We start from the raw sequence: 25,542 nt of genomic DNA on the forward strand, positions 1-25,542 counted from the left end.
GTAACGCCTCCACGTGCAGATTCTGGATCCTCTTCTAGTGGAAGCAGGCCAGTTCGTCGATTAAAACCAAAAGCAGCCCAAAACATCTGCTTTATACCTTTCCCATAGCGTATGGTATGGACATCTCGCTCGATAATTTGTTGTTTGGGAGATTTAAAAGTCCATATTCTCCGTGCACCAGCGCCACGCTCTATAGAATACTTATTAGACCAAATAACTCTGTCAAAGTCTTCTGCAGAATATCCTGCATAAGTTTCTGCCCATCTCAGCCTCTTTATTGCGTTGTCAGGAGTAATTTCAGGCTGCTTATATTGCTTCCATTTCCGCATATAAAGCGTGCGGAAGAGGCGTTGAACTGTACGGATAGAAGGGCTGCTCTGAACTGCCTTAGAAAGCTCACGCATCTTTATATGGTGGTCTTGCTCTACTAGATCTAGTAGATGTTTTTGTTCTTCTTGAGAGATCTTTCGAGGCCGTCCAGATCGAGGAGAAGACTTCTGCTCCCTGCGAGTACGCTCACGCTTTATTGTTGATTAGATTGTTTAATATGGAATATAGGGATAGCGCTGCTGGATCATTTTAAAGGTCCAGCCAATTGCCTTTAGCTCATAGAGCCTGGCCCGGATATCTAGTGTCAATTCCTTGCGTGGCATTGTTGCAGATAATTGCTTCAACACCACGTACAGCTATCGACGCGTTGTTTTGACCGGCAGAATAGCTTCACTAATACTAATTTGGAAGCGGTTCTACTAGCGTGTTGAAGTGGGGGGATGCAAACTTTTGTCATGCCACTGTACCTATTCCACGCCATTTCCACCGTTTTAACGTTTAATTCGCATGGGGTTCGGCAAGGATCTCATTTTCCAGGTGTAACACCTTAATTATATCCTCTCCATAAAGTAAGAGAAATGAAACGTTCACCAACTCGCTGTGTTTATACTAAACGGAGGTCAAACGAGGAGGCCACCATACTCCTCGTCCACGGGTGGTTGATGGACTTTCCCCGATATGGTTAGGGCTCGGACGTCCACTTCGGCGTTCGAAACGAGCCAGAGACGAAGTGGCTTGAGAACTCTGCAAGACAAAAAGCTGTTCCCAGTCACGTCCGTGTTGCTCTCAAGTACCGAATCCACAGGAATGATCCGGGCAGCCAAGTGACTCTCGAAAAATTGCTGAGGGATATCGCCCTCTCGCCACGAATTGGCGCGCTCCAAGCAGAATCAACGTGGAAGATGATGTCAGAGGAGGCGAGGCCAAAAGGCGGAAGGGTTCCCAGTCAATCCAATCTCCAATCATTCCATTCTTTTCAACGGTACCGGCGCCCAGACTCGCCAAACTGAGGCCCTTTCTACAAATCATAGCAACCGCCGCTTCGCAGCGTGACGGATATGAAGACGCATAACTTGCGGTCTCTTCGGCAAGCGGAATTCACCTGAAGCGTTTGGCGCTCTGATCGATCGTCCATCATCACCAACCACAACGGGAGAACTGGTCTCGAGCAGTCGGAGGGAAAGACGCCGGGCTTCCTCCCTGCCTGCTCGCGGAGATGGCTGAATGAGAAAGGGCCTCCTCCTTTCAGTCTTCCCGTCAGCCGGCTCACTCCAATCCGTTCCTTGTGGGACCGGCAGCAGCCATGAGCCCCCTGCGGATGAAAGCCTTCGGAGGACGGGAATCGCACTGCGACCCCCAATTCGATCCTGAGCAGAAATGGCTCCCTCTCTTTTGCTGTTCTTCCCTAATCGTCAACACGGAAGCCTCTTTAAGGGCGCCCAGGCTTGCTCGTTTCTGGGATTCTTATTGTGCTCTTAATTTTCCGGCGATCGCAGACGGAAATGACAAGGAGGATGGGAAAATGTTCGGGAAATGCTTGAGATATCACAACATTCCTCCTCGGACGAGCCGCTTCAAGGACTCGCCCATAAGGGCTTTGTAATTCATAGCATCCTGAGGACTCAAACGGAACGCCAGGTGGAAGAGTTTCCACTATCCACCATGAGCAACCAACCCAGCGCACGGTTGTTATTCTTGTTCCCCCCGTGCGGCAACCAGTCCCAGATTCTCATCGGGGTCCCGTCTCGCCTCGTTGACCCCAGCGATCTGAATTTAACGCCCTTTCAAAGCAGCCACGCGGTTTGACTTCCAATCTTAGATTTTGCGAGTAATCCTCCTTTTCTACCAATTCAATCTGCTACTCCAGGTGAAAAATTAGCCCCAGGAAATACCATGTAGAGGGCGTTCTGACTGTCTGGACTGCACTGTTTCTTGCCCCGACCGACCGCCTCGCCATCGAATGAATCCCCACGCCTCGCTCATCTTTCTTCCCTCCTTTCTTGTCACCTCTTCAGTCAAACCTCGCCTGTTGCGTCCTCGCGGTCCCCGAATCTTCTCTGGTTTATTGCCAGAGTCTTCCCAACCCAGTGATTCTGGGACACTGGCGAGAAAACCCGGTTCTCCGGCCTGGCGTGTCGAGGTCTCCGTGTTCCTTGAGGACGACAGTTGAGCACCAGTGACACTGGACGACCTCCTCTCGTCCTTTTCCCCTTTGACTGATACTCTTCCCCTTCCTTCCACCATCCGCTACTCGTACGACCCGCTGGTTTCCATAAACCATCATGTCTACGCCCTCCACTGCCACGGCGACACATCCTTCGCATCATCAACAACATTACGGATTCCCACATCATCAACCCTACCTGCCGAACCCGTCGTATCCAACCTCATCCGCTCCCACCGCTCCGCACCTAAACCCGTCCCTCTACCCTTACACGGTCCCTTCATCGTCTGCTACACTTCCTTTCACCCAATCTCCACAGATTGCGGCCGGGGGTTCAACGCCGACAAGTACAACAACCATGCCGCAGGCTCCGAAACCCACTAATACGGGAACATCCACTCAGCCAGCCAAGCGGAAAAAGCCGGACTGGGGGGAGTTCTATAAAAATGGGATACCAAAAGAAGTAATTGTCATTGATGATACTCCTCCTCCCGGTGACCATTCTGCCGGCCTCCCGCTCGCTATCGCAACGACTTCCTCCGCCCCGGCTGCTAATGGCAATATGCCGCAGCCTGCCGGTAAGAGACGACGCACCGGTATCGAGTCCGCCTACGATCTTGGCTACTACGATCGCCCGTCCTTTTCAATCAATCCGCAACAATATGGAGAAGAGTCCTCCGCAGGCTCTCTCTCAACAGATCGGACGGCATCATTGCATACCACCGCCCCCACGTCACTCTCAACGGGGAGTTCTGGTGCCAGCAATGCCGCCTTTTATGAGGATGCCAACGTTGGTCAGAAGCGAAAACGGGTGGCGACTCGAAGATCCGCCCGTGATGAGCAGAAGAAACGAGAACGGGAGGCGGCAACCGATGCATTCCTGAGCTACATCCCTCCCCCCAATCCGCCCGTCAAGGCAAAGGATGTGCCGGTACCGGTTGTCCGTTCTGTAGGTGTTGATATGCCATAAGCATCCCATCCTGTCTTTCTAACTCTGTTTAGTATGCAAACCGTGGCGAAAAGTTCGACGATGATGATGGTCATTATATCGTCACCCCTAACACGCCGTTAACAGATCGATGTGAGTAGTAGCCAGTTTTCCGTAAACAGATCTAGCCCTTACTGACTGCATCCAGACACAATAATGAAACTTCTCGGGCAAGGAACATTCGGCAAGGTAGTTGAAGCTTATGATAAACAACGCAAGACTCGCTGCGCTGTCAAAATCATTCGATCCATCCAAAAGTATCGTGACGCGTCACGCATTGAACTTCGAGTGCTATCGACTCTAGCGCATAACGACAAGCACAACCGAAACAAATGTATCCACCTTAGAGACTGTTTCGACTTTCGGAACCATATATGCATTGTCACAGATCTACTTGGTCAGAGTGTTTTCGATTTTCTCAAAGGCAACGGATTCGTCCCGTTCCCCAGTTCCCAGATACAGAACTTTGCTCGACAACTCTTCACGAGCGTTGCCTGTAAGTTCTTTATCGATCAGCATGTCGAGCCTAACTAATCACGATGCAGTCCTTCATGACCTCAACCTCATCCATACAGACTTGAAACCCGAGAATATTCTCCTTGTGAAAAGCAACTATCAAACTTTCACCTACAACCGCACAATCCCATCCTCGTCCACCGCCATATCTCGGAATGCCCGCCAAAGGCGTGTCCTACTTGACAGTGAGATTCGTCTCATTGACTTCGGGTCCGCCACATTCGACGATGAATATCATTCGTCCGTTGTCTCCACACGGCATTACAGAGCGCCTGAGATTATCTTAAATCTTGGCTGGAGTTTCCCTTGCGATATCTGGAGTATTGGCTGTATCCTGGTCGAGTTCTATACTGGGGATGCCCTCTTCCAGACCCATGACAACCTCGAGCACCTTGCGATGATGGAAGCCGTCATTGGCGACCGGATAGATGCGAAGATGGTGCGTCAAGTTATGCAAGGAGGGAGAAACGGTAACCAGAACCAAGCGGCCAAGTAAGTCGCCAAAGCTAATCTTCTCGACCACCGCTGACCTTTCAGATACTTTGCCCGAAATAAGCTCGAGTACCCGAACGACGAAACTACACGTGCCTCGCGAAAATACGTGAAGGCGATGAAGAAGCTCACGGTATGCTCCATCTTAGACCATAAGTGCGGCTCTCTAATTATCTCCAGGAATTCATGCCAACGAACAATAAGTTCCACCGACTATTTCTAGATCTGCTCCAGCGAATCTTCGTATATGATCCAAAGCAACGCATCACGGCCAAAGATGCCCTCAAGCACCCTTGGTTCAAAGAAGGCATAACGGATGATGGGACTGAAGCTCTACGGATTGGGCAGCAGTTGCAGCGCAACGGTCACCAACGCTGAGCTTCTATGCCGTCTGCCTCGTTGTCGTGTCGAAGACAGGGCGTGATTTCATTTTTAACAGGCGTTTATTCGACGGTCTAACTTTCTTTCTATTTCGCATTGTATATACATCGTCGGTACCCAAGGATACCGGCGCATTATTGTGTATGGGTACAGCTGCAGTTACGATGGCATCTTTTTGGATAATATGTACGGGCGTGGGGCGCAATACCGCTTATTCTGGCTGGGTATACCGACTCGTGGGTAGCTCAGGGCTATGGAGTTGAGGCTACTATCGTGCGAATCGGAGAACAAGCGCTACACTCCAGGACCCAGGGGTCTAGGATTATTTGTATTGAGGGAGGATATGGGTTACTCTATTCGATATATTTCGCACGGGGGCCGGTCTGGATTTATGGAATTATGGGCATGTTTACTGCGCTTTCTTGATATCTTCTACTTCAACATCACTGATGCGGTTTCCACCTTGCTGCGGGGAATCTTTGATGGCGTGGCCTTTTTTTACCGCTTCTGCATAGCTCTCTGGTAGATACACTTCTTGATTGACTGCGACTGCTTGACTGTCGTAGACAGCACACTACCACTATCTACATGTGTATATATATATATATACCTCGGTCTTTTATATTGGCTGACATCCTCAACTCAATCCAACTTTCGGCTTCGAAAGACAAAATTCCTCAAAATTCATTCCATCCTTTTCGGCCTCCGCGACAGACTGAAAGCCACACTTCTCCATCACCCTCACACTCCCCCTATTCGTCTTCTCAACAATCGCAAACAGCCTCTGGCAGTTGCCTTCCTCCTCTCCAGCCGTAAGACCAAACCACCATTCCGCGATCCCCAGTACAGCCTCACTCGCATACCCCCTCCCCCAAACCGCAGGAACAAAACTATAACCCACCTCAGACCGCTCCAACCCAGTAACCTCCGACGTCCCCATCCAGATCCCAACGGTCCCGACGATCCGATCCGGCACACGCTCCCACACCCCACCGTTCTTCGAGTTCCGCTGGTAGAGTTCAAGATGCGAGACTTCCCGGACGGCAAAATTCACAGCCTTCAGCGGCGTCGAACTGGGGTTGTTCGCGATGAAATTATCGAGCCACTTCTGGGTGTCCTGGACAGATTCATCTGGGTGGCCCTGCCGCGTCCATTTCATGACTTCTTGCTCGCTGCGGAGCTCGTGGAGGGCCGCGGCGTCGGTGTGCGCGAGAGGCGTGAATGTTAGCCGGGCTGTTTGGAAGGTTGGTTCTTGCTTTGGACCTTCTGGGTTGGCGTGGGTGGGGGTTGTCATGCTTGTCATGATTGCTATTCGCCGCTGTGAGATCTTGGAACTTGTGACGGAGTGAGGAAAGTGGACGTATTTGTGGAGTTTCAAATGTGGGATGAAACTCGTATTTCTGGTTGCCGTTTGTTGTCCAACTGCTGAGACTCTTCACAGGCCCTGTGAGTCACCTCGTGGACGAGGTTACATTCCTCGCCAGTGCCAATACGGGAAGCTCGAGTAGCTCATTCATCATCAAAAGGAAGGAACTTGAATCTTGCAGCTTTTTGAATATTTAGTTCAGCCATTTATTGGATGGTCAGTTACTGTGACCTATAAGCAACCTCACACGCAAGAACTCCCTATTCCGTTCTCACCTTCTTCTTTCCTTAGCCTCAAACCCAATCGAAGTGTATTCGATATCCCTGCTCCAGCCTCGGATATCAGTTCCAGAGCGGCATAACAGTTACTGCGGGAGGAATTTTCCTGCCAGCTTGTCTCTGTCCACATAGCCGCTTGCTTGATTATTTGGTCCTGGCTTACATCCGTGGATAAGTAAATGGCTCCAACACATTGGACGCCCTCGAGAGCCCTGATCAGAAGAGGCCAAAATCCACAACACCAGACCCTCCTGGAGCCCGTGCCCAAAGGTTAGGCTGTTCGATAGTCAATATACCAAACGCGGACGTATTGAGCACCACTTTGTCTCCCTTTGATCACCTAATGTGGTGTTTATAAAAGTGCAAAAGGTTTGGACCATTGGAAGAGACCGTCTAGACGTGCAAGCACAAGTCCGCGCTGAATGCGCTGCGTGCGATTTTGCTAATCAGAAGACGGGGCGCTGGACACCTGTTCTGGGGGTTCTGTGTGACGGTGCAACCTCGAGTTCATCGTTCTAGATTCAGCGGACAAGACTGTATACTCATCCGGTTGGACGTTAGGTATCATGCCAGAGTACGAAGATGAGGTCGATCTTTCGAATCATTGAAACGAAGTATGCCAGCACTCCTCTCCTTCTGCTTACCTGACTAACATTCTCCATTTCCCGATAGCAACTGAACGATTATTAGACTGGTTTGTTATGGCATATATCAACGGCATTCGAGCCTTCGAACACGTCTCATCTCACAAATCCGATCTTGAGGGGATGGCACGAAAATCAACCGATGAGTGCGGCGGTGCCCTTACACACGCAGAACAAGCCCATCGGCTCTTGCGAGGTGCGCATGACTGCTCTGAAAATAAAGAGTGGGAAAAGGCCGAGGATATGGCAAGGGCCGGCGTCGAACTGCTCAAACAAAGGTTAGAATAAGTACTCACCTCTTTGAAGATCCAGACTGCTAACCTCGTTGTCCCAAGGGTGTCTGAGCTTCCAAAAAAGCTCCTCCTATCGCAAGGAATTCCTAGCAATCTAGGTTGGCCACTTTGTTTCGAGGCCAGCGTGGCCAACGACCAGAGTTCGCGAAGGAATTGACAGGGATAACAGGGGGGCAGAGACAGTGGGAATGTGGTGGAGGTGACTTTGACAGAAGCCGGGATAGAGGATTGGTCGAGACATAAGTAGTCTGCGCAGAGAACTGATATGCATGTACTTAAGTGACTGAATGAGATTCTCTGCACTCATAAAGATCTGGAGAGCAGCTTGTCCTTCAGCTCATTATTATTGTATTCTTTCTTATGATCCACGGTGACTTCTCTTACAATATATTAGACGAACATGGATAAAATATTTATCTTTTCAACCCCGACTGCCTTTCGTTACAGCAAAGTTGGTAGCGCTGGGTACTATGCAGGATAAGCTGAGCACTCAACGTATCAATGAAGCTACCTACGAGTCGATCTAGTATCCTACACACACTGTGGACTTAGAAACAGTTTTATAGGGCCACACAGAGCTAAATAACCCCCCACCTGATGGGGATCACCACATTTAAAATCTGTCGACGTGAGCGAAGAGAGATTCGTGCGAACACGCGCAGGGCAGGTCAGAATTAGGGCGATAAGTTTCATCCAGTATTTATCTTACCTTGACACGATTCCCTGTTTCTTAGCAGGTACTGGGTAGGTAGGGTTTTCCTCTACCTATAGATAGGTTTCAGGTATCTATAGGTGGTTAATACCGTAATGATATAGGTAGCAGATAAGACATTCACTTACCTGCTGGAACAGAGTCGAGTTCATCCTACGCTCCCCCCCGGAGTACATCAGCCTCGTCCTGCTCAAACGCTACTTCGAAAAATGACCAGAGGACCCGGACAGAGTCTTCCTGGGCATCAAGGGCCTCGTCAACACCGAAACGCACCAGCTGGACGCATGACCCGGCCGCCGCAAGAAGATCGATATGCCTATGTCCTTACTACGGCACCGCTAGGCTTATCAAAGAAAAAGGGAGCGGATGTAGGCTTTGATAGTAAGATTTTTGGTGTAGATAAGCTTGATGGCTTGTATTACTGCTAGTCTGTATTGATCTTGTCTACTATTGTTATACTTGTGTCTGGATTGGAGTTGTCTTTCTGTGAATATTTTGGCGGTGACTTGTGAACTATGATAATGTTTGATGCCTCAAAAGAAATCGGGTATTGGTATGTCTAACATGATGCACATGGAACAAAGGAAACCCAAATATGGTAAAGAAAGACGAGTCCGCAGTTTACAAAGTGACTCATTAGATGGATGCATAAGAGAAGATTTCCGTATGCCAAGTGTCGACGCGAGTCGAAACACAGCTCTATCGTAAAGGTACATATCGTATATTATCGAAATCGATAGGATTTGTGGGCGAGTGGCGAAGTCGGCGCATGGCCGACGCCGCTAACAGGTGCACTGATTCGGTTTTTACGAGTAGGGGTTTGCGCGCAGAAGACGCAGACGTAGATAGATGGGAGATTGGACCGTTCCAGGCCAACGCATTTTGTGTGTAGCCAGTGACTGCAGGATTCACTGCAACTCTCGTTAGTGACTGTCCAGGATGCTGAAGTAAAAGAGCTTACCACTGGATCATCAGGTGGCCCCCATTATCCATAGAATTGCAGATGCATCTAGTGCCATTGCTTGGGTTGCTGTATCGGTCGGTGCTAGGGGTCGCCAAGTCTGGGTCTGTGATGGTTGTGGGGGAAGTATTCGGTTCTCGAGAATCCGAGTCGAGCTCTGTACCAAACCGGGGGGGCGATGATTGCAATTGTGCCAAAGGCTGCAGAGGGCGGTTGGAACGTGATCCAAAGCTTGCAACAGTCTGGGACCGAGGAAGTCGCCCTTTGTCCTCCAAAACTTTGCGGAGTGCATGCTGCGCACCACCAGTGTCTTCCTCTGTTTCAGCGAGACCGGGAATAGAAGCAGAGCTACTGTAGGATAGGTCTGAGTTGAGCACCGCAGACTGTCTCGTCGGTGTTCTTTTCCAGTCATCCATAGCTTTCAATTGTGGTCTCCTCGCCGGGCCACGAGGAGCGCTGGCCCAGGGAGAAGCCCGATCCGAGTGGGATGAAGTATAAGAGCCCATCGAGGGAGGCCGAGAGCCGGAGTCTTTGCGAGAAACTGTCGGTTTCCCAACTTCCGAGAAGGCGAACGACGGGTTACGGCTGCTCGCAGTTTGGTATCCAGGGAATTCCGCCGGATCGTACTCGCTTTCTGTTGCGGAGCTATCCAGGTCCATACCTTTGACAGGAGCTGTCAAGCCAGTCGACCCCTCGAGAACCGGCTGCATCTCCGTCTTCGCTCTGCCATCTTTGCCAATCTTGAGGACCACGGATTGGGAACGTCTCGGAAACCCAACGGCCACAGAGTTGGATCTGTGCAGCGGAGGGTGGTTTGGCTTGATGGGGGATGAGCGGCCTTTTGAGGGACTTTTGCGGATACCACTGGCCGAAGACATTGTCCCCCCAGACCCAGGGCGGGATGCTGTGACTGCATTGACTGTGAGGCTACGAGTCAATGTAGGCCTAGTTTGTCGAGGTGTGTAGTCATCGTCCTCCTCTTCATACTCGGAAAGATGAGGGTTGATTCCTTGGGAACGTCGGAGTTCTTCTCGTTTGAACTCTTCTGTCTGGTGATGGTAGGGTTGGCGGTGTTGTCTCGAGAACAACCGTTTCTCTGGGGTGGGCTGAGGCCCCCCAAATCGGCGGGCTGGGGAGCTTAAAAACAGACCAGGGTCGTCTGCTTTAGGTATAGGAAGGCGAGGAGAGGTGGAAAAAGGGGCGGGGAACAGAGCAGCGTCGGTGGGGCCCCCGGAAGGGACACCATAAATGGTGCTGTTGAACTCGGGGATGTCCAAATCCCCCTCGACCTGTGGCAGTTGGGGGATATGAAGATCTTGTGGAGGATCCGTTGTATTGGTGTGAAAGGCAGCTGTGTTTGTAGGGCCCAACGATCTATTGTCGTTTCCGGGTAAGCCCAGCTCTTGTGAGTGTTGGTTAAGTTCATGATCCCAGAACAATCTCTGCTGTGGAAAGAAAGGTGACCCTGACGGATCAATTGTTCCAAGTTGAAATGGGTCTGGGGATGACTGAAGGGCCCCAAATAATCGCGGGGACGTGCCCATCACCCGACTTGGAGTCTCCAAATGAACCCCTACCAAACTCGAGGCTGATAGCCGTCGTCCCGTGCTGCTTAGAGCGCCAAACTCTGTTACCTTAGTCCTCGAGGCGCTACTCGGCGGAGGTGTTTGCATGGAAGCGGCAGATTTTGTCGATTCCACTGTCCGGGAGCCATCCTCACCATCCTCACCTGATCCCTGCAGCTTCGATGGGTGACGTTTCCTTGCTGTCTCAACCTGGGGGTCCAATGGCTTCGCATTGTGTAGACCGGAAGTCTCTGGATCTTGGGTAGACTTTTGATTTGGCAGGCGGGGGGTGTTCAAGCTGAGTCTCTGGGGAGTGCGGAGAAATTCAGGACTGGAAGCATACGGATCGGAGGTATCCCATGTAACCCGAGGGTCGAAAAAGCTCGATTCAAGTTTCGGAGTTTGGAAAGCGGCGTCACCGAAAAAGGTCGTAGGGGGGGTCCTCGTTGGGGTCTGAGGTTCACCGTTTGGATAGCTGAAGCTGAACAGGACGGAGGGCTCCATTAGCATCATCCTGGAAGTTTTCAAAGAATAAAGGGCGACAAATTACTGTGAAAGTTGGAAGAGAAAAGAAAGCAAAAAAAAAAATGAGTCCAAGGGCAAGAGGAGGTTGTTGAAGCAAATCCCATGCCCGATAAGTATGGACTCAACGAACATACCTGTGGATAGGCTGATCCCAACTCATGTCAGCAACGGTGTAATCCTAGCAACCATTCAAGTGAAGCTGCCAGGCAACCCTCTGGTAGGAGTCGTCCAGATATCTCGGGGTCGTCAGGAATGTCCAAAGGGCGGTTCGGTAGGAGGGATGCCCGTGCCGATGAATGTATGCCCCCACAGGGTCATCGACGATTCTCGAGGGGCGATGAGGATATTGGAGCCCTGGATGAGAATAGAGGAGAAGGGAAGGGACCGAATAGAAGAGTGAAGGGAGATTTATTTCATCGCAGTCCTATATTCAGCGAAGTGCAGAGTAACGAACGACTGGAAAGGGAGGAGATCGAGGGATCGGTCGAGGCCAGCGGAGGAAGGCTCCTGGACAAAGGGAGGGAAGTGGAATGCTTTCTGGTGCCGCCTGGACTGGGGTTTCCGGCAGATCTTTTTTCACGGCAGACAGAGAGAAGAAAGGGACGGATAAGAGCAGAGAAGACGGAAAAAACACCTTGAAGCTGAAGTTGGGAGGAGAATTTTATGTTTTCGTTTTCCTCTGTTTGTAAAAATTTAGAAATTTGGTAATGATTTGATGGGTTTTTCTGCCTTTGCATCCACAGATCCACTCCTGCAGCTGGGCTCTCGAAGGCTCTCAAGGATGGAAGAATTCGCAAAGGTGAACCCAACAGATACGACCCGAGAGCTCATTGAGGACATGGTGCGATCTCAAGGTCTTCAGCCTGATGGCCTCCTTCGGCCGCCTTGATGTGCCAAGTGGGGAAGCCATGGTGCCTAATCTACGAGTGAGAACGGACAAGGGGGGGTTGCCCTTTCATTGTGATTCTCGCGATCTGGTGCTCGCGGACGGTGGAGAGCTGACCTGGCCCTCCGTCTGACGACACCCTGGTCACTCCCCTCGGGAGTTCCTGGATATCGACATGACTACTGACACAAAAGGCGACGCTTGCGGGCACAAGGAGTTGGTCGGGAGACACAGGTCGAGAAGGAATCATAATGCCGACGCATATAGGCCCTTGAGGTCTGTTTGAATCCAATAATTGGTTCCGAGAACAAGGCACAATGATGGCCTTCCGTGGATCGACTGTCTCCATCGCCATCGCAAGCTGTGGCGGTTGGCTGCTGCTGCTCACGCCGTCTCTGGGCCAAAATGCCTGCACCCATCTTGAGAAAGGGGTATCGAGCGATCCTTTTCGCAGGGAGCTTCAAGAAGTTACGACTACTGAGTGCATGAGAGACTTCTCTAAGATCTTGTCTTTCATGAGCGAGCCCTTGTGCAAGACTCCTTCCAATTGTTGGCGACGATCCGGACCGCTTCAGGGAGCCTTGGTCCAACATGGAGCTCGCTTGAACACGCTTCTCGCCCAACCCTCGATCACGATCCCACCCGCACTATCTTGCATTGAGTTAGTGTCTGGAGTTCGCTCCTCTTTCAGCTCCAGCCTCAGCCTCAAGCACCACCTTTTTGGGGAATTTCACCAATTTCCATCCCAAGAATGACGACATTGGCCCCCTCAGCGTCTGGTGTTTCAAGTGCGAAGATCGTGACAGCAAACGGGCGCATGTGCTGCAGAAGTTTCCTCCCGACTGCTGGATTCCAACCTCAGGCAAAGGCTCTTTCGAGGTGTTCCTTCAACAAAGCAGTCGGGTGGCAGGCGCGTCTGATTCGTGATCTCGTCAACCCAACGAACAGGGCGACTTCCGCTAGTGGTTCGTCTCCATCGGCCATCCTTCATCCAGGGCGGCACAACACACACTCCATTTCCTCATGCAGTTTAGACGATGTGCTTTTCATCTTCCATGGCCTGGACTTCCAGCAATCACAGACCCTCAATCCCCCTGAGAAAGCACACAGTTCTCGTCATCATGAAATCACCAGGAGCGTGGAATCTACTTCTGGGGAAGATTTTGGAGCGCGATCGAGTACCCCACCTTCGGGGTGGGTATGAGTCGCAAAGGCGTTTCTCCATTGCTGCTGCACAGGGTTCTCAAGACAGCTCAGAAAACCACTTCAAGGCACATCAGTATCCCTGTGAAACACTTGGTCGACAGTCCGCACATGTGGGAATGTGGGAGCAGACCCCTGTTGAGCCGCTGAAGGTCCGGTCTCGGCGTGTACTCTTTGGAGCTGTTCGCGACAAGCTCCTTTGTTAGATTTCAGAATATAGTGAGCATCTTCTCTGAGAAAACTCGATATCATTTCTCTTCCTTCTCTTGCCCCCAGAAACCATCATGGAACCCAAATGCAGGACCGAGAACCCATGTCTGAGCTACGGTTCACTCAGGCACAAACTTGGGCCATCCCAGTGCAACCCCTCCACCATCCAAAAGTGCAAGATCCGTACTCCGAGTAATCAAAGACCCGTCTCCTCTTTCCGCCGAAGATGGGCTTTCAAAGTGAAAGAGAGACCTTGAAACATATTAAGCAAGGACTCGACAAAGCTCTCTCAAGATAGTCGCAGTTCTTTCTGTCCTGCCCCTCCAATGCACTGATTTGTTCCTTCCCCGTCATTAATTGCTTGCTTGACCGGAGTAACAAAACGCTTTTTACCTTTATCCACACTGGCAGAACAGGTGTATGCACAGCACTCATTATCCTCCGATAATACTTACTCAAATACAAGTCATTGATCTTTTATTTCCTATGTCTGCATTTAACCTACACGATCTCTCCCAGGCCCTTCAGATGACCAAGCCCGACACCTTCAACATGGCGCCCACCACACCGAGGTCCGCTCGGAGAAAAGTCCGCAAAAGCCATCGTCGCCCGGGGAGGAATGGAATTGACAAGCGATCTTTCCCAAGGTCGCCACAAGCGATTCTTCCCCACAAGAATTCACGAACACTGGCAAAACAACGGCGTGTCGCAAAGCCTCCGCGCGTTCCACTTGCTGCTGGGAATCAAAAGCACAAACCTACTACCAAAAGTCAAGTCGGCCCGCGGATCGTGAAATACAAGATCGCTACGCAGTGGCCATCGTCAGAGCCCTTCGAGAAGGTGCGTTTTCGGTGGTCAGATCCCTTACTTCGGGCCCCCTTCCCCCTCGCATCATCTGAGATGCCTCTCACTAATGTGGAGGTATCAACAACAGAACTGTCTCCAGCAAGAACCGTTGCCGGACAACTACGTTTTTGTTCCCACGGGAGACGTCTACGTGACTCGAAACTGTCGAAGTAAGACAAAAGAGTCTCACCGGCTGGTCTATAAAGTTTATGTGAGGATAAGTCCCCCTCGATTAAGGCTCGAGATTCGACTGACCCTTCCAGGACAACACGGGAAAGAAGTCGCTCGGGATCCGTATTCCATCAGATGTCTACACCGCCGTCTTACATTCCTCCGAAGAAACGGCCGAGTTCCGCGCCAATGCCGTCAAAGTCCGCGATGAGAAGGAACTGGCTCGGTCGCGGCAGCTTCTCCGCACGCAATTTCCCTTGATGCCTGCAGATTCATTGGAGACCATTCTCAATCATGCTTTCCTCAAAGGTTCAGGTCGTGTAGGACGAACGTCAACAACATCGGACAACCACAAGGCTGCCCTCGCTGTGGAAGCACATATTCGACACATGCATACACCGTACGAGAGCCTACTTCGCGCGGGTCAAAAACGGGAGGAGGCTCGGAAAGCAGTCTGGAGTATGGTGCAGACTATCCGAGCAGCCTGGGAAGGAAACGCAACGCAACCGGCGCTCCTTACTTTGCGCACTCGGTCAGAGTAGCTCGAATTCGTTCAACCCCGCCATGATATGATTATTCGTTTTTAGGGTTGCTCAAAAGAGGATAATTTGAGAAAACGTCAACTACGATCGGACAGGAGCTCGCTTCGTTAGTTTGGACTCCACGACGATATGAGGATCACGAGAAACGCATATGTACTTTAACATGCATAGACTACTAGGTTTAGACTAATGATAGCTCAACGAGGCTATAACTGATGATTCACCATCATCTTCAACAATTCTATGGTAGATCGAGGAGGATCTAGCCATCCTACCCAGCATCCTGATTATACAGATGTGTTTCGCAGGTACACCGATATGCCACATATCCCTAAATCCTCACTTTAGGACTGAAACAAGAATCCTGGTATCAAATAGCTGAGACCCGTTCTCCGAACCGTGTATACTTCTCATAGATTATCACCACGGAAGGTGGTTCGAGAGGAATACAGCTCACCCCAACTTTCACTCTTTACTTCGGTCCTTAGGGAACCATGACTCTTCTCTTATTTTTCAATATACTATTGGCCAATGCTGATTGTCGCAAGGAGCAGATATGGTTCCCAATGCGGAATTAGGGCTAACCCCCCTGATTGTCGGAGATTTTCCCCAAGCTCCGCGCAGACGAGCTCCAGGCTCCAGCTCCTTCCAGCACCAACAGCCACGCGTCTGATCTCGTCGCCATGGATGTCTCCGACCTTATCGAACCTCCTCAAAAACGATTGAAGACTGAGAATGTCTCAAATGCGGCTGATGTTGTGCGGCGGGCGACAGTTGCAGCTCCCCCGCCGCAGGTTGACGCGGACGATTACCTGTCGAGGGAGCTCGAAGTTGGAATCTCGGAGTTTGTCAGCACTGATAACGAGGGGTTTACCGGGGTATTGAAGAGACGGTAATGGCATTCCAGAGAGGTTAATTTAAAGCGCTAATTGAGACCCTAGGTATACAGATTTCCTTGTCAATGAGATCCTACCCTCGGGGAAGGTTTTGCATTTACAGAGTACGGTTTCCCCGACGAACGAGGAAGATAGTGATAACCCCGTGCCCGCGCAGAAGGAGCCAGTAGAGGAGAAGCCGAACGAGCCCGAAACTCCTATGGAGGGATCACCAGCTCCCGTGGAGCTTGAACTTTCCGAGGAAGACAAGGCACTTCTCGAGTCATTCTTCGGCACGCAAAACGTCCATAAAATCCTATCACTACACAAAAGGGCAATGGCGAACCCGAAAATGAAACCAAGCGACCTAGGAAGACTGAACACCGTTGTGGTTACCGATCGCAGCAAGCGGATTCAAATCCACCAGGCGATCCGCCGGATCTTCAGCTCGCAGCTCGAGTCTTCGACTGACAGCGACGGGACAATGGTCATCTCGGTTGCGTCAAACCGGAATAAGCGGAATAACCAAGGTGGTGGCGGACGGGGAGGAGGCCGCGAGCGGGTGCCCGTCAATTGGGATGAATTGGGAGGACCGTATTTGCATTTTACCATCTACAAGGAAAACAAGGATACCATGGAGGTTATCTCGTTTATCGCGCGGCAGTTGAAAATGAACCCGAAAGGTTTCCAGTTTGCGGGTACGAAAGATCGCCGCGGAGTGACGGTGCAACGGGCATGCGCGCTTCGCGTGCATGCTGATCGCCTGGCGCAACTCAACAAGACGCTCCGCAACGCCGTAGTCGGCGACTTCGAGTATCGGCCGCACGGCCTCGAACTCGGAGACCTCTGCGGGAACGAGTTCGTAGTTACCTTGCGCGAGTGCGACATTCCAGGCATTGATATCCATAACCGCGAAGCCGCAGCGGCAAAGGCGTCAGATATCGCGAACTCTGCTTTCAGGAACCTCCATCAACGAGGCTACTTTAACTACTACGGCCTCCAACGGTTCGGAACTTTTGCAACTCGCACTGACATGGTAGGCGTGAAAATTCTCCAAGACGATTTCAAGGGTGCCTGCGATGCCATCCTCGACTATAGCCCGCACGTTCTAGCCGCCGCCCAAGCAGGGGAAACATCAACGGTAAATATCAGCTCCGACGACAAAGCGCGCGCGGAAGCGATCCAAATCTTTCGAACCACTGGCAGCGCCAGCGACGCCCTGGAGAAAATGCCTCGCAAATTCTCAGCAGAAACAAACATCATCCGCCACCTGGGTCGCTCGAAAAACGACCACCTCGGCGCCCTGCAAACAACCCCGCGTAACCTCCGACTCATGTACGTCCACGCATACCAATCGCTCGTTTGGAATTTCGCCGTCGGCGAACGCTGGCGCTTATACGGCGATCGTGTCGTCGAGGGAGACCTCGTCCTTGTGCACGAACACCGCGACAAAGACGGCTCCACTCCGTCAACATCGACTGCTCCGACTGGAGCAGCAGGAGAGGAAGGCGCAGTAACCGTCGACGCAGACGGCGAGATTATTGTCGCCCCACAGGAGAGCGACAGCTCCTACGCAGCCGAAGACTCATTTACGCGCGCGCGAGCCCTAACCGCCGACGAAGCCACCAGCGGCAAATACACCATCTTCGACATTGTCCTGCCCCTCCCTGGGTTTGATGTGCTGTACCCACCCAATGAAATGACCGACTTTTACAAGTCGTTCATGGGAAGTCCCCGTGGTGGCGGTCTAGACCCTTTCAACATGCGTCGGAAATGGAAAGACGCCAGTCTGAGCGGGAGTTATCGGAAAATCCTCAGTCAGATGGGGCGTGATTTCTCGGTCAATGTTAAGCTGTATTCAAAAGACGATGAGCAATTCGTCCAGACGGATTTAGAGGCCCTATCTGCTAAGCCAGGGGAAGGGGGGAGATCTTCTGAGGAGCGGGAAAGCGGTGGTCCCGCGGATAAAGTCGCTGTTATTCTCAAGTTCCAGCTCGGCTCGAGTCAGTATGCCACTATGGCGCTGAGGGAGTTGATGAGGGGGAAAGTGAAGGCTTATCAACCTGATTTCGGGGGTGGGAGGTAGATGCTCAGCCGTACGGCTTATATAGATATATAACTTACACAAGATGGAAGTATCTCCGAACACGAGCTGACGGAACCGGGATTTCTAGATCTACATGGAACTTTCTTCCTATTTCTGAAATGCAAGTGGAGTATCCAATATGACCGATACATTAAGCATAATAGAGTGTCATAGACAAAAGGATTGAGTGGCTAGCTCCCCTGATTCGTAGTCGCCCGCGGCTCATCATCCTCGAAACTTGACACGGACGACATATCGTCGTCCCTTGGGCCTCTGGCTCTCATCACGGCCTCTCGGTCACTCATTCCGGACACAATAGATAAAGCATCGTCGTTATCCTGTGGGTGGTCGAACGGGGAACGAGGACGGTCCGCCCGTTCTTCTGACGTCCTCCATTCAAGGTCGCGAGCTGCGGCTGCGGAGACTACAGTGGCAGATTCTGATCTCGCGGTTTCGGATTGCTCGACGTATGGACCCTGGGGTACTGCTCGTCGGGTGATAGGTGCTGGAGGCGGAGCGGGGACGGGTTGCATCCGTGGTGGGAGGAAGACTGAGGAGGAATTATCCAGTTGCGGCGTTGAGATGACGGGTCGGGATTCGAGTTGGCGCTGTCGACGGCGTCGGCGGAGGAGGAAGAAGAGGATGGCCGCGATGATGGCTGCTCCGACGACAGCGATGGGTACGGCGATGGCGATTTTTGTGTTATTGCTCAGGCCACCGCCGCCGCCGTCTCCTCCCCCGTCGTCGTTGTCACTGCTGGGGGTGGCTAAGGAGACGAAGGTTTGGGTTGATTCCGAGGTGAAGGTCGTGGTTGACGCTGAGGGATTTGGCATTGGTGTTACTGTATCTTGTGCTGTGGATGTCTCGCTGCTTGTATAGATTGTGTTTGTCCCAGCTGTTGGGTGAGGGTTGGTCTCGCCCGGGTTACCGCCATTTACACCACCGTCGTTGACCCCGGCTGTGGTGGGAGGGCCAGTCCCATCCCACACCCCATCTGATTGTGTCCCTGGCCCGAAGCCGTTGAAGGGGCCGTTGTCGCCCATATTGGGTAGGAAGCTCAGAAGCCCGGGGAGTACCATTCAGTGTCGGTGTTTTGCTTCCGCGAGCGGTCTCTTCAGCTCGCAGTTCCAAATAGCCGTGACTTCCTCCCCGACCACTCAAGGAATGAGAAGGGTTTTATCGAATTGCTGACGTCTGCTCTTTCATGCAGGGTGACGGAATGTCCAATAATAGCTATTGTACCACGCAAGCCGATCACTCTCGTATTCGGGCTCTTCGACAGCCACTTCGGTTCGCGGTACGAAGACACTGGGATGGAGAACTGGAAAAAGAGAAACAGAGGAAAGAGAAGAGACGGGCAGGAAGAACGAGAGAAGGAGAGCAGCAGCCTTGAGGGAAAGAAAAGAGGAAGCAAAGCTGACATGGCGCAGCGGCTCTAACGAGGAGACCATCGCCCTTAGTATAAAGCCATGCGAGCCCCTCTGAAGGTGGGCACGGCTGAAAAGAAAAACACAACCCGCCGTGAGCAGGAGGGGCGGCACAACCAAAGGTGCAGTGGTCAGACGTTTCTTTCTCTCGCTCGCCTTTCTTCTCCTGGCGTATGACTCCTTTCTTTCCCATCTTTGTCCATCCAATGTGTCAGGTAGGCGCCCGCCTGGGACATGAAACGAACCCTGAGTAGTGTCGCCCTCGTCAAAAAAAAAATACCGCTTTGTTTCAAAACATTGAACGGGGCAGTGCTCAACTGCTGATTGACCCGCAGTGCCTGTTTTCTCAAAGCTGTGCCGTCCGCTCGTGAATGGATTTTGCATGCGCCCGCGGCAGGGTGGGCTTTGACCTGATGTGGATGGGGTGGGATTTGGCTCTGACAGGCTCACACAGCCTTGCTTGTTGCGTGGCCGCTTGGATCATCGCCGCTTGGGGGTGAATCCTTGAACTCCAGAACTCTGTGATCATCAGCAAAGAAAGTATTTTTCCTGAGTTGTGGAGAAGCCTTTGAGGAGTCAGTCCAAGGGGAGGAAACTGAAACCATCATGATGCTGTCTCATTCATGTTGCATTGTTTGACTTGCTCTCGACCAAGAGCCTCATTCAGCTCGCCCTTGGCGTCGAAGCCTCAGGCCGCTGGGGTCCGGCCCGGGGCTGTGATGCTACTTCCTATTTGAGAATAGTCAAAAAGTCCAAATGAGGTCTAGCGTGCATATCCTCCCAACAAGCACAAGTGCAACAGATGTGATGACCGCGCGTTCTTTGACCAACAGAGATATAATTAGACTGTCCGATTGGAAAGTCATTCTTGGAGCATCTCCTGGAGCAATTTGAAGGTCATATCCAAAGTGCCTCAAGAAGGGAACGCCTGGCCTGACTTCCCTTTCTTGGTGGACACTCTCTTGCGTCCATCTGCGGCCGTTTTTGCTTCGCAGATTTCCACCATTGACCCTCTTGAACTGCCCTTGATGATGGGGACGTGGCTCAAGAAAAATGCCTTGTCAATCGTGTCGCCCGGCTAACATTGCCGGGGCCCTTATCTCTCATCATTCTGGGCGACAAATACAAGAGCGTCAACGGAAAGCAAAGCTGGGGAGAGCGGTGTGACCTTCTCGATGAGTGCATGAGAGGCTGACACTCGGATACACTTCTTAACCGGGGCACGCATGCTACCCTTGCCCGTGTCTTCAGAACCATTCCATATCCAGGTCTTTCAAAAAAGTTTCCAGTGAGTGCCTTTGAGAGGCGGTGGATCTCCAAGTTCGAGTCTGCTACACGTGACCCGGCGAAGAGCAATTTTGAAGCTAAACTAATTTTGGATAGCACAAACTTGCGGGGAATGATGACATCCCGTCAACTCCTTCTCGTCCTCGATTCTGCAGGCCATTGATAATTTCGGAACACCAGTTTATTTGCGCCATGAGTGGATTTAAAGGTATTATGAAAGATGGTTGGCATCCGAAAGGCCGTGATGGGAAGAAGGAGAGTTGGCGCAACGACTTCAAAGGCGTCAACCAAGTGGTGAGTTGTCCCGCTTATTGCGTGGGTTTTTCCGTCTGACACTTTTCGCGCCAGGCAGGATGGATGGGCAAAGGAAAGGATAAAGATGAGGATAGGGAAAATCACGTTTCTAGGCCCCTCGCTTCACTCAAAGACCCATCATCTTTTGGTCCGCCACCGAAACATATCAAGTACCACGGCGCTGGGGCTCTCCCGAACGAAACAACCCCGGATCGGAGTGGGTGGGGAGCGCCGCTGAGCCAGGCCCAAATCAATCAACAGAATGTCCAGAGGCAGCAAGAAGAGGAGGAGGAAAAGAGGAAAGCAGAGGAAGCAGCGAAACGACCTCCGTTACCATATCGTGCAAACCGAACAGGTTTTGACCCAAGTAGTCTCCCACCCCCGCCTGTACGACGAGTGGCCTCGGAGGCAGAATCAGCGCAAGCTTCTGCGACTCCCAAGCCGAAACCGAACCTTCCGCCTCGTGTGCCGCCTCGGGCTAATACCTCTACGCCGGCTTCTGAATCCCCCTCCCCCCCTCCAGCGTACTCTCTCAGCCCACCAGCAGAACAACCTGGGCCGGTAGACGGATATCTGAATCAAGCTGCTACCTCGCGCCTCTCCCAGGAGGGCGTATCAGTCCCTGCATTTGGGATTGGGGGGAAGCCCTCAAACCCGACCTCGCCGTCAACGACGGGTTATGCCGGTCAGGCACAAGTAAACGAGCTACAGAACCGATTCTCGCAATTGAGAACTAACTCGTCATCCACCACTCAGCCGTCCCCACCGATACAGCAAAGCGAGTCACCGTCTGCCTCCGCTGCAAATGTTTCAAATGCCAAATCCGCATTCAACGACTTTCGGTCGAAACATAGTGATCAAATCGAGAATGGGAAGCAAAAATTCAACGGAATCAACCAGAAATACGGAATCACGGAGCGATTCAATAAAGCCTTGGACAGCAAGTCTGAAAATGCGGATCAGATTCCTCCGGTTCCTCCGCACCCAAACTTGGGCCGTTCAACGACCACGTCCAGCACTGACGCTGAGACGTTAGCTCGAAGAAAGGCGCCTCCACCACCGCCGCCTCAGAAGAAGGCCGAGCTCCGGTCAACACCCGTCAACACAGGATCACCAGCACCGCCTCCACTACCTCTCGGCACTAAACCCCGCTGAGATTCTCGACTGCAGTGTAGATGTAGAGTGAAATATGGCTTCTCATTCGAATTACGGGGCATGTATCTCTGACTGGGCTTTTAATAGAATATTCACTAGCTTACGGGACTGGGAGACTCGAGGCGAGTTCCTTCTCAACGAGATTCTGTAACGGAGCTCGGTCAACAAGAAGAGTGACAATATCACGTGAGGTATAGGGCTGACACTTCCGCGTCCCGTGACTGGGCGGAGTATTTTGTTTCTTTTTTCTTGCTCCTTTTTTCGCCTGCACGGTGATTTTCCCCAGGTTTACGAGGAGAATCAGTGGATGGAAAAATACTGCGAGAATAGTACACCGGTGGTTTCCGAGCTCTGGTGGTCCCAGAACTGGTTTGTCGAGAATGCAAGCCTGGCCCAGGGGCGGTTCCCCCGCGCAGGAACTTGGCGGAGATCAGTTGCGCGGCGTGTCGTGTTCCAGGGTGAGTTGACCATCAAAGCGGCAGCTTCTCGCGTGAGAGTCATACGTCAGTTGAAACGCGCAATGGACGGGAACAACAGCTGTCGTTGAATGAGAGTTCTCAGGCCACCAGAACAGTAAATCCTCTTGCCGAACATTGGACAACAGACAAGATTGACAAGATTCACAAGCTGGGCCGGTGCTGGAATGATGCATTGATTGTTGGGACCGAGGTCTGGAAGTGGCATCTTCCCAACAAAATACTTGTCGTGGCTCCACCTCAAAATTCACGACAGCGAGTGAAGGCGTCAGAATTATTTCATCGGCCGTTGATCCGGTCCTCCAGACTCGACCCATTGTCTTCTTTAAAGATCGTCTTCTTTTGCCCAGTTGCGTTTTTCTCACCAGGCTGCATTGGAGGAGTTGTGCTCTGGGCCACAAGTTTTTTTCGCCGTTGAGACTGAGTCTCTCCTTCCGTCCACAAAAACAGACGGATACTTCCAGGGATTATTTCGCTTCGCTGGGACTTTTCCAGACAATTCTTCTCAATCCAGTCATGTACGATCTCGCGCTTGACACAGGTTCGGGCCCAGCCGTTGTACGAGTTGGTCTGCCTCCTGCGTCACTGCTGAAGTTCCCTCCCGAAGATCTCCCTTCCACGGTACCCGCACCCCAGCTCGACGAGCCGACATGGTACCAGCCGTTCAACATCTCCACCACTCTCTACACCCAGCTCCTCGATGTGCGTATTCCGATCACCATCGCCTGCGTCTACGCCTTCACCGTCGTCATCGCCAATCGTGTGAATAAGAGTCGCGGATACAAACCCTTCGCCTTCAGCCAAAGCAGAGCTTTCAAGCTTTTTGTCATTCTCCACAATATTTCTCTGGCCATCTACTCTCTATGGACCTTTGCTGGGATGGTTCGTGCTTTCCGTACCATCTGGCCATCTTGGGAAGAAAATGGCATCGTGGGCATCGTGGATGCGCTGTGCAAGTGCAATGGTCCTCGAGGATACGGAAACGCAGCTACCTATGATACGACTGTGAATCGGTGGTCAATCCAGAGCCCAGATTACAAATTGGCTGAAGGTGGCGTCCCAGATCCGACGGATGTTGGTCGACTGTGGAACCAGGGTCTGGCGTTCCTGGGCTGGATTTTCTACCTTTCCAAATTCTATGAGGTGCTTGACACGGCAATTATTCTTGCTAAGGGCAAGAAGAGTTCGACTCTGCAGACCTACCACCATGCTGGTGCTATGATGTGCATGTGGGCTGGCATTCGTTACGTTGCGCCTCCAATTTGGATCTTCACTTTGGTTAACTCGTTTATCCATGCGCTCATGGTATGTCTAAGTTCATTCTATAATCCTTGTTGATACTTTCTGCTGACCATTGTCAGTACACATATTACACATTAACCACTCTAAGCATTCGCGTTCCTACGATTTTCAAGCAATCCCTGACTACCATGCAAATCACTCAGTTTGTTGTCGGGTCGGCGATGGCCGCCTCCTATTTATTCGTCTACTATACCCTCCCTCCCGTCCGCACCGTCCCTACGAGCTCTGCCGCTGCGGGTGCAGCAACCACCACCGCAACGACGGGACTGGCCTGGCTTAAGCAGGTCGCTTTCCGCGCAGCAGGTGCGGAAGGTATTGCCGAAAACGTGGGCCATGCTGGAAACCATCTCGGCGCTTTCCGTGGGGTCGTACGGGCCGGCCACATGGTTAGCTGCATCGATACTTCCGGACAAGGATTTGCGATCTACCTCAATGTGGCCTATCTTTTGCCCCTAACTTACCTTTTCGCACGCTTCTTCGTCCGCTCGTACCTGTACCGTAAGGAGCCGTCTCAGGCTCCACACATCCATACAGCGGAGAAAGCAGGCCTCGAGGCGCTTAAGAGAGTTACCCGCGAGATCCAGAAAGCCGCGGAGATGAGTGGAGAGACCAGCGAAACGACCGAGGACGAAGAAGTTGCGGAACAGACGAACCGAACCGTCCAGTCCCTACAAACAACCGCCGAAAACTCGCCCATTCGAACCCGCTCAAGCGCCGCCAAAAAAGCGCGTACCGCCGAAGATAAGTCCGAGCAAGGCTTCTCTACTGTTCTGGCCGGAAAAGGCGCCAAAAAGGCCACGAAAGAAGAGACACAAGCACCCGGCGCCACCTCTGAAGTCAAGACCTCTAATCCTTATGGTGTTCTCGGCAACACGGACTAAAAGGTTTCATTCCCGTCAGACGTGACTTGCGAGCACTATGAATGAATCGGTTCAACGAAAGTTCTGGAATGTTACGAGTTTACCGGCTTGTCTTTCGCCCGCCATACTTCTCTCGGTTCGAACCCCTAATAGCAGCCACTTCTCCATATCCTGCAGTCGGGCTGTTTAGAGCTCAGATTGTTGAAGAAGCATGATGGGGGGCCCTCCAAGGGCCGAATTGGGTTCCCACCGGCTATCGTGTTGACGACGCGTAAATGCTTCGCTTCATGAGTGATGTGTCTTGTTGGCCGAGGCTTTTCTTTCTTTCTTTCTTTTTTTTTCACCCTGTATAAAAGCGAGTCGGTTATTGCTGTCTTTTGCGGTTACTTCGACGCTGCACATACTTGCATGGAGTCTCGACAGGTTTTGTTTCAAGGTCTCGGATCTGGGCGAAGAGCGCAGCGTGGCGGCTCATTGATTCTCATTATGCAGAGGATAAGAAGATTGGACTTTCATAGAAAGGACAGGACTCATAGAAAATTGGTCAGTCATGGGTTCTCAGCTTGTCAATAATAATAATGAAATAATAATAATGGCAGTCAGCTTCATCGTTCTCGGCCTTGATCCTCCAAGAACCCTTCACTCGTCCTCGCTCTCCATCGGAAAATCTCCCAATCCATTTCAGCCTCGACGATCGCCTTGCCCTG

The 25,542-nt window shown here is 51.7% G+C and overlaps 11 protein-coding genes across 11 annotated transcripts; 7 read left to right on the forward strand and 4 right to left on the reverse strand.

Moving 5' to 3' along the window:
- Nucleotides 1-2,069: 2,069 nt before the first annotated feature.
- On the reverse strand, nucleotides 2,070-2,772 carry BJX67DRAFT_87220 (uncharacterized protein). The gene has a single exon (XM_071035567.1). The coding sequence runs from the start codon at nucleotides 2,572-2,574 to the stop codon at nucleotides 2,206-2,208; it is 369 nt and encodes a 122-aa protein (XP_070890766.1). The 5' UTR covers nucleotides 2,575-2,772; the 3' UTR covers nucleotides 2,070-2,205.
- BJX67DRAFT_87238 (putative protein kinase (Lkh1)) lies at nucleotides 2,274-4,919 on the forward strand. The gene is made up of 5 exons (XM_071035569.1): nucleotides 2,274-3,443; nucleotides 3,497-3,575; nucleotides 3,631-3,978; nucleotides 4,028-4,490; nucleotides 4,536-4,919. Exons 1-5 carry the CDS (start codon nucleotides 2,613-2,615, stop codon nucleotides 4,711-4,713), a joined length of 1,899 nt encoding a protein of 632 aa, XP_070890767.1. The 5' UTR covers nucleotides 2,274-2,612; the 3' UTR covers nucleotides 4,714-4,919.
- A 534-nt stretch (nucleotides 4,920-5,453) lies between these two features.
- Nucleotides 5,454-6,327, reverse strand: BJX67DRAFT_87224 (GNAT family N-acetyltransferase). Its single transcript, XM_071035568.1, has one exon. It carries the CDS (start codon nucleotides 6,172-6,174, stop codon nucleotides 5,509-5,511), a length of 666 nt encoding a protein of 221 aa, XP_070890768.1. The 5' UTR covers nucleotides 6,175-6,327; the 3' UTR covers nucleotides 5,454-5,508.
- An 848-nt stretch (nucleotides 6,328-7,175) lies between these two features.
- Nucleotides 7,176-7,497, forward strand: BJX67DRAFT_87314 (uncharacterized protein). The gene has a single exon (XM_071035570.1). It carries the CDS (start codon nucleotides 7,217-7,219, stop codon nucleotides 7,445-7,447), a length of 231 nt encoding a protein of 76 aa, XP_070890769.1. The 5' UTR covers nucleotides 7,176-7,216; the 3' UTR covers nucleotides 7,448-7,497.
- Nucleotides 7,498-8,578: 1,081 nt separating this feature from the next.
- Nucleotides 8,579-11,501, reverse strand: BJX67DRAFT_87342 (PHD finger domain protein). Its single transcript, XM_071035572.1, has 3 exons — nucleotides 11,350-11,501; nucleotides 9,126-11,171; nucleotides 8,579-9,075 (listed from the first exon to the last, which is right to left on the reverse strand). Exons 1-3 carry the CDS (start codon nucleotides 11,373-11,375, stop codon nucleotides 8,889-8,891), a joined length of 2,259 nt encoding a protein of 752 aa, XP_070890770.1. The 5' UTR covers nucleotides 11,376-11,501; the 3' UTR covers nucleotides 8,579-8,888.
- Nucleotides 11,502-12,654: 1,153 nt separating this feature from the next.
- BJX67DRAFT_87339 (uncharacterized protein) lies at nucleotides 12,655-13,336 on the forward strand. Its single transcript, XM_071035571.1, has one exon. It carries the CDS (start codon nucleotides 12,853-12,855, stop codon nucleotides 13,303-13,305), a length of 453 nt encoding a protein of 150 aa, XP_070890771.1. The 5' UTR covers nucleotides 12,655-12,852; the 3' UTR covers nucleotides 13,306-13,336.
- Nucleotides 13,337-14,000: 664 nt separating this feature from the next.
- BJX67DRAFT_376659 (DUF2293 domain-containing protein) lies at nucleotides 14,001-15,073 on the forward strand (the record flags this gene model as incomplete). Its single annotated transcript, XM_071031923.1, has 3 exons — nucleotides 14,001-14,354; nucleotides 14,449-14,571; nucleotides 14,624-15,073. The coding sequence occupies 3 exons, from the start codon at nucleotides 14,001-14,003 to the stop codon at nucleotides 15,071-15,073; spliced, it is 927 nt and encodes a 308-aa protein (XP_070890772.1).
- Nucleotides 15,074-15,756: 683 nt separating this feature from the next.
- BJX67DRAFT_376660 (pseudouridine synthase PUS7) lies at nucleotides 15,757-18,034 on the forward strand (the record flags this gene model as incomplete). The annotated part of the gene is made up of 2 exons (XM_071031924.1): nucleotides 15,757-15,965; nucleotides 16,015-18,034. The coding sequence occupies 2 exons, from the start codon at nucleotides 15,757-15,759 to the stop codon at nucleotides 18,032-18,034; spliced, it is 2,229 nt and encodes a 742-aa protein (XP_070890773.1).
- Nucleotides 18,035-18,225: 191 nt separating this feature from the next.
- Nucleotides 18,226-19,077, reverse strand: BJX67DRAFT_376661 (uncharacterized protein; the record flags this gene model as incomplete). The annotated part of the gene is made up of 1 exon (XM_071031925.1): nucleotides 18,226-19,077. One exon carries the CDS (start codon nucleotides 19,075-19,077, stop codon nucleotides 18,226-18,228), a length of 852 nt encoding a protein of 283 aa, XP_070890774.1.
- A 1,863-nt stretch (nucleotides 19,078-20,940) lies between these two features.
- Nucleotides 20,941-22,197, forward strand: BJX67DRAFT_376662 (uncharacterized protein; the record flags this gene model as incomplete). Its single annotated transcript, XM_071031926.1, has 2 exons — nucleotides 20,941-21,042; nucleotides 21,097-22,197. 2 exons carry the CDS (start codon nucleotides 20,941-20,943, stop codon nucleotides 22,195-22,197), a joined length of 1,203 nt encoding a protein of 400 aa, XP_070890775.1.
- Nucleotides 22,198-23,090: 893 nt separating this feature from the next.
- BJX67DRAFT_87370 (elongation of very long chain fatty acids protein) lies at nucleotides 23,091-24,993 on the forward strand. The gene is made up of 2 exons (XM_071035573.1): nucleotides 23,091-23,978; nucleotides 24,035-24,993. The coding sequence occupies exons 1-2, from the start codon at nucleotides 23,190-23,192 to the stop codon at nucleotides 24,854-24,856; spliced, it is 1,611 nt and encodes a 536-aa protein (XP_070890776.1). The 5' UTR covers nucleotides 23,091-23,189; the 3' UTR covers nucleotides 24,857-24,993.
- The last annotated feature ends 549 nt before the right edge of the window (nucleotides 24,994-25,542 follow it).

The sequence above is a fragment of the Aspergillus lucknowensis genome, assembly GCF_044049455.1.
Source record: "Aspergillus lucknowensis strain CBS 449.75 chromosome Unknown BJX67scaffold_2, whole genome shotgun sequence".
Lineage (NCBI taxonomy): Eukaryota > Fungi > Ascomycota > Eurotiomycetes > Eurotiales > Aspergillaceae > Aspergillus > Aspergillus lucknowensis.